General features: G+C 41.2%; 1 protein-coding gene across 2 annotated transcripts in view; it reads right to left on the reverse strand.

The window, feature by feature from the left end:
- The window catches only part of CASC4 (cancer susceptibility 4), an 83,656-nt gene extending 80,023 nt beyond the window's left edge, over nucleotides 1-3,633 (reverse strand). Inside the window, exon 1 of one of the 2 annotated variants that reach the window (XM_006920422.3) lies at nucleotides 3,011-3,633. In XM_006920422.3, the coding sequence (XP_006920484.1) occupies nucleotides 3,011-3,337 (327 nt within the window). In that variant the 5' untranslated portion in view covers nucleotides 3,338-3,633. The remainder of the gene's footprint in view (nucleotides 1-3,010) is intronic. The other variant, XM_006920423.3, reaches the window with a different exon arrangement.
- Nucleotides 3,634-5,628: the final 1,995 nt, after the last annotated feature.

Below are 5,628 nucleotides of genomic sequence, written 5' to 3' on the forward strand. Positions count from 1 at the left end.
ATGCTGTAGACAGCTCAAAATATAGAATTGACATACAAGTAAGAGTTACAGATTTGTGAGCAAGCTGCACAGATTAGCCAAAGAAAAGTAGTTAAGATACCTAGGACATTTCCTAACTAGTGTGCTTTGCCATATTCTTCTGTACTATAACAAGTAGGCTGTGAAAACAGAAATCAAATGAACTGAGTGAGGCTAGTTCAAACAAAATTAAATAGGTTTCTTTACTAACAGAGTTCTTACAGACTTTACAATGACTTCTGATGAAAGTGAAAGAAGAAAGTGCCAAAGCAGGACTGTATTTGAACATCAAGAAGACAAAAATCATGACTACAAAAGAAATACACAACTTTATCACAGATAATGAAAACATTGAAATTGTTAAAGATTTTGCTTATCTTGGTTCAGTCATCAATTCAAATGGAGACTGTAGCCAAGAAAATCAAGAGAAGGCTGAGACTTTGAGAGGCAGCAATGGAAGAGTAAGGAAAGATCAAAAAGATCAAAGCTGTGTCATTAGAGACCAAGGCTAAGATCATCTACACCCCAGTATTCCTAATTACCACATATGGACACGAAAGTTGGACAGCAAAGAAAGCTGATAGGAAAAATACTGATTCATTTGAAATATGATGTTGGAAAAGAGTTTTATGGATACCCCGGACTGCTGGAAAGACGAACAAGTAGGTCCTAGAGCAAATTAAGCCCGAAACATCACTGGTGGCAAAAATGACAAAACTGAAGCTGTCCTACTTCAGGCACATCATGAGAAGGCAAGGTTCCTTGGAAAAGACAATAATGCTGGGAAAAATAGAAGGCAGCAAGAAAAGAGGAAGATCATATATGAGATGAATTCACTCCATAAAAGAAGCCATAGGCATTAGTCTATAGAAGCTGAGCAAGGCTACTGAAGACAGGACATTGTGGATATCACTCACTCACAAGGGTGCCAGAAATCAGGGCTGACTAAACGGCATGTAACAACTATGATCTCCAACAGGAGAATGTACTACTCTTAATAGTTAACATTTGCCTCCTCAAAAGGTTTTCATTTTTTCCTCCTGACCATCTATGAACAATTCCTAGGATAGTATTCTGTTTACTATCACTTTGAGAAATACTGCTCTAAAGAGAAAACAAAGTCCCAAGAATAGAGTCCATTATTAGGTGGTAGGAGGAAAAAAAAAAAATCCAGCAAAGAATATACTGAAGAAGGTAGGAAGCAAATATGGACAGTTCAATATTACAGAAGCAAGAAAGGAGATAGTTTCCAAAAACTTAGAGACAATCAGCAGGACTAAATTACTCAGAGATTAAATAGATTGTAAATAAAAATGTTTTTTGGGTTTGACTAAGAAGGCTGTCACTTGTGACCTTCAAGAGAATAGCTTCAGAAAAGAAAGAAGGCTGGACACAGAATAAAAAAAAGATTAGAATGGAGATGGAAAAAAAAGAAGTAGATGAACCATTTATAGACCACCAATAATGGAGTTTAGCAATGAAAGTAAAGACATTGGTTGCCTGCAAGAAGAGAGTATAGAGAGGAATAAAAAAAAAAACTTAGAACAGAAGATACCTATATCTGTTTGAAGGTAAAAGTGAAAACCTACTGAAAGAAACTGATAATTACAGTCCAGAAGATGGAAAAAATGGAATCCAGAATATAAATTATTAGAAAAGACTTATCTTTCCTTTCAGATTGGAAGGAAGAACTTGACTTATAATCCCTAACCATTCCAAATCTGAAGGCCTCATCTAAATACTCCAACATTTCATGGATTTCTGCCTACTCTGCCCAAGAGAATTTTTGTCTTTAGAGTTCAGCATGTAATATGTATGTTAATTTGCTGATCTCTTGCTCCCTTCAGAGGATGTCTATATTGTGGTGAAGAGAAGATTATAGAAAAACACTTACCTGAGGGGCTGGTGACTAAGGAAGTTGGGAGCTCATGGAGAATTTAATTTACAATGATTTACTCAAAGTGATTTTGAGATACAAAATAAAAAGTTTTAATTATAATATGTACACACTAAAAACAATGTAAAGATTACCAAAGAAGGATACATAAAGAAAGGCATCTATTTATCCCACCCAGAAATTTTCACAACCCTGCTATACCAACAGAAGTTGCAGAAGGGATAAGTTAATATCGTTCTCCATATGCTGGTGAGAACAAAGACTATTTAGTAGCACGTCTAGTTATAATCCAGCTTTAAACTTTTTAAATTTAAATTTTGTATGGCTTTCCATCCGCATAAAACACCAACCACAGTAGCTACTTAAGCACATAAAATTTCATTTTTATTTCCTTTCAAGAACGAGGACATTGACATGAGATTCTGTTGGCATAGAACATTTAGATTCTACTTTTTTGATAATTTCATTAACAATTCATACTGAGTACATAATTTTGGATTAACTATCCAAGTCACAAGTGTGGTGTATATATGGCTCCAGAGAACATCTATCATAACGTTTTGATCACAAAAGGGCAGTAATATCTGATTCTTTAACCACTTAATACATCGTCCTATAGAAATTTATGAAAAGTCATACTGCTTAAAAAGTATATGGTGACCACCATAAATGGAGGGGTTAGAGGAGACCCCACTCTTTAAATAAATTAATATTGATCACTGTGCATGGAATAAGGCTAAGGCAACAATACCCACATCAAATCTGGCAGTCTCCAGATTTGTGTATCTGTGAACGTAAGGCCGCCACACAGGCCGTATGATTACTACTGCCAGCTCAGCAGCTGAGCTTGCAGAAAAGGCGGAATCCACATATAGGCCACTCTTGAGAACCAGAACTTAACAGCCAGTTTCGTCTGGCAGGAACTGGAGATTATAGCTGGGATAAACCGGGAAAAGTCCGACAGAAGCAGGGTTGTTGGCAGTAAAGGGGAGGCTCCAGGGTTACAATCCTGGAAGGCATAATAAGGTAGCCGTTGGAGGGCTAACACCTCCACCCCAGAGCTGAAACTATGGGGGTTGATGGAAGAGGACTCACCTTGTCATCCTCGCATCTCTTCCCCAGGCCCTCTCTGGCCTGTAGTCGGCTGCTGAGGCGGCCGTAGTCGGCCTCCTTTTGGTCGATCTGCTTCTTGTGAGAGTCCACCAAGAGCAGGAGGTCTGAATTGCGCTTCTCCAAGCGCCCGCGGGCCACCTCGGTGCGCTGGACCTGGCCCTGCAGCTCCGCTACCTCCTCCTGAAGCAGGACGTGGCGGGAGGAGATACTCCAGTAGTTGAAAGCGAGGATCGCAATCACAACCAGCAGCACCACCAGCACGAAAGAGGGCAGGCGGCCAGCCCGCCGGTTGGCCCCGAAACCCACCATGGGGCCGAACCAGGCTATGCCCCCGGGCCTCGCCGCGGACACCTGCGGGCAGAATCTCAGGCCTCCACTGCTGAGTTGCCTGGGGGACGCGGCCCCAGGGCCAGCCGAGGGAGTAGGCGGGCCAGTCAGCCCGCCGGCAAGCGGGAGAAGGGGGCGGGGTTGCAAGCCGCAGGCCCCTCCCCGCCCCCTCTCCTCAAATCCGGCCAAAAAGCGTTCCAGAGGCTTTGAACGCAACCCTGCACCAGCCGACAGGAACAAGCAAAACCGAGATTCTCGCACCTCGGGCCCTAAACCTCAGGGTTAGAGGGCGGGGAAAAGAGCCGGAAGAAGGCGGATTTAACCCTGGCCCCGCCCACTGGCCGGGACCGGGTCGCTTAGGGGGTCATTTCCTAATTTCCGCCGACGCCCCCTCTTCTCGCGAGAAAGTGAGTTTCTCTCGCCCTTTACAGTCTTATCTCGCGAGGGTTATCTTTGTTAAACGGAGTGTCGCGTTAATTTGGGCGGTTTAAGATTATCTCTGGTACCGAAATCGGAGTCCCTTCAGCTTTACCTGGTCACTAGGGAGTGCATGCGCTGCCCCGGCCCTCCTGAGTTTTTGTTTTTGAGGACTTCTGGGGCTGCGACCCCTTTGCAGGGAAATCAGTGGGCGAGCTACGGGCAGAAGGTGCAACTAGAAAGATTTTGTACGCTTCAATAGGACGTTTTCTCGTTTGTGCTAACGATGTGGAGAGAGCACGAAACAAAATAAAAAGACTATAAAACAGCAGGGCTCTAAACATTACGGAGAAAAGCAGGAAACCCTAAGCTTTATGACTGAAAGGGGTAGTACCAGCCTGGTTTCCAAGGTTACTGCTTTTTCCAACGGAAAGAACTTAAGAATGTGTGAGCTCCTGTTCTTAAACTCGTTAATGCTTTTGCTTCGAGATGGATGGGCTTCCAAATAGAAAGTCCAGAAGCTGCCCTCAATAATGCTGTTACTACAGCGAGCACATTCTGGGTTAGAAATAAAAGCTCTCTTACAAAATATTTTTGCATGCCTAGGCTCATCCTCTCAACATAGTTTTACGGATGAGGAATCCAAGACACAAAGATGTTGCAAAAACTTTTTGAGACGGGCTTGATTCCAGGTCATTGGTTTCTAACATCACTCTTTGCATTATACCAGGCTAAGAGTTGCTGTATGTTGAGGGTTAATTACAGTGGTACAGAGAAAGCCCCCACTTCTTTTGTTTTGTCTGCATATTTCCTTTGCCCTTTCATAAAACTTTAAAAAGTTATTCGCTCTATCCTATTTAAGGAGAAAATGGAGTTGCTTTATTTTTCAGACCTCAGGTTCAAGAACTCCCATGAGCATAAAATCTCAGGAACGCAAAGACTTTGGTATTTTCATTTAAATCAGAGCGGTATGATTTTGAGGCAGGAAGACGTTATCTTTAAATAGTTATTCTATGCTTCCTGTCCATGTCAAAAAAATAAAGTTACTTGCCTAATGGTCCTAGAATAGCCAAGAAGAATTATTACACATTAAAAGAATGATGATTTCCCTCTCATAGATACAGAAAAACAACACAAAAGTTATTATTTAGTTCACGTCAAACTTGAGCCCTTTGTTCTGGCTTCATAAGATCTGAGAACTTCTATTTGGTCTCCAATGACAAGCTAACTTTGGCAAAAGGGAGCAAGGCAAAATGGGAAATAATTGATTATAATGAATCTCTTCACTTATCCTTTCCTCAACTTCATATTGACCTTGCTTTGCTTAGCTAGACGTTAAAAATTAATCTGTAAAAGTTATGTTATCTGTTTAAGATGTAACCCTAAATGTGTTTTCATTTTTATATGAGATTCTGACAAGTAAAAGTATAATATAGAAAACGCATTTACATACATTTTTTACACAGATGCTTAAACTGTTTGGCACCATTATTCCATTTTACAGATGCAAAAGTAATTTACACAGGGCTGAATCTTGAAAACCAATCCTTTTTCTACTCCTCCCACCCCAGAGAATTTTTTTTTCTCTTTTAATGGTTACCTCTTCAAGCTATTCCTCCTACTAATGAGCCCAATCCACACACTATCAAGATAGTGTATAAGTGCTCTCCTATAGATGGTTCTGGGTTAAACATTAAACAAATTGGGGGTAAAAGTCAATTCTTTAAGCCAGGTGATAAAGGTTAACAACAATGTTGATAAGTCATTTTGTTAGTATGTACCCTTCATATGAAATGATGAGGGTAGCACTCCATGGTCTTCCTTCCCAAAATTCACGACCCTAGTCTAATCATGAG

This window comes from Pteropus alecto, unplaced genomic scaffold (assembly GCF_000325575.1).
Source record: "Pteropus alecto unplaced genomic scaffold, ASM32557v1 scaffold86, whole genome shotgun sequence".
Lineage (NCBI taxonomy): Eukaryota > Metazoa > Chordata > Mammalia > Chiroptera > Pteropodidae > Pteropus > Pteropus alecto.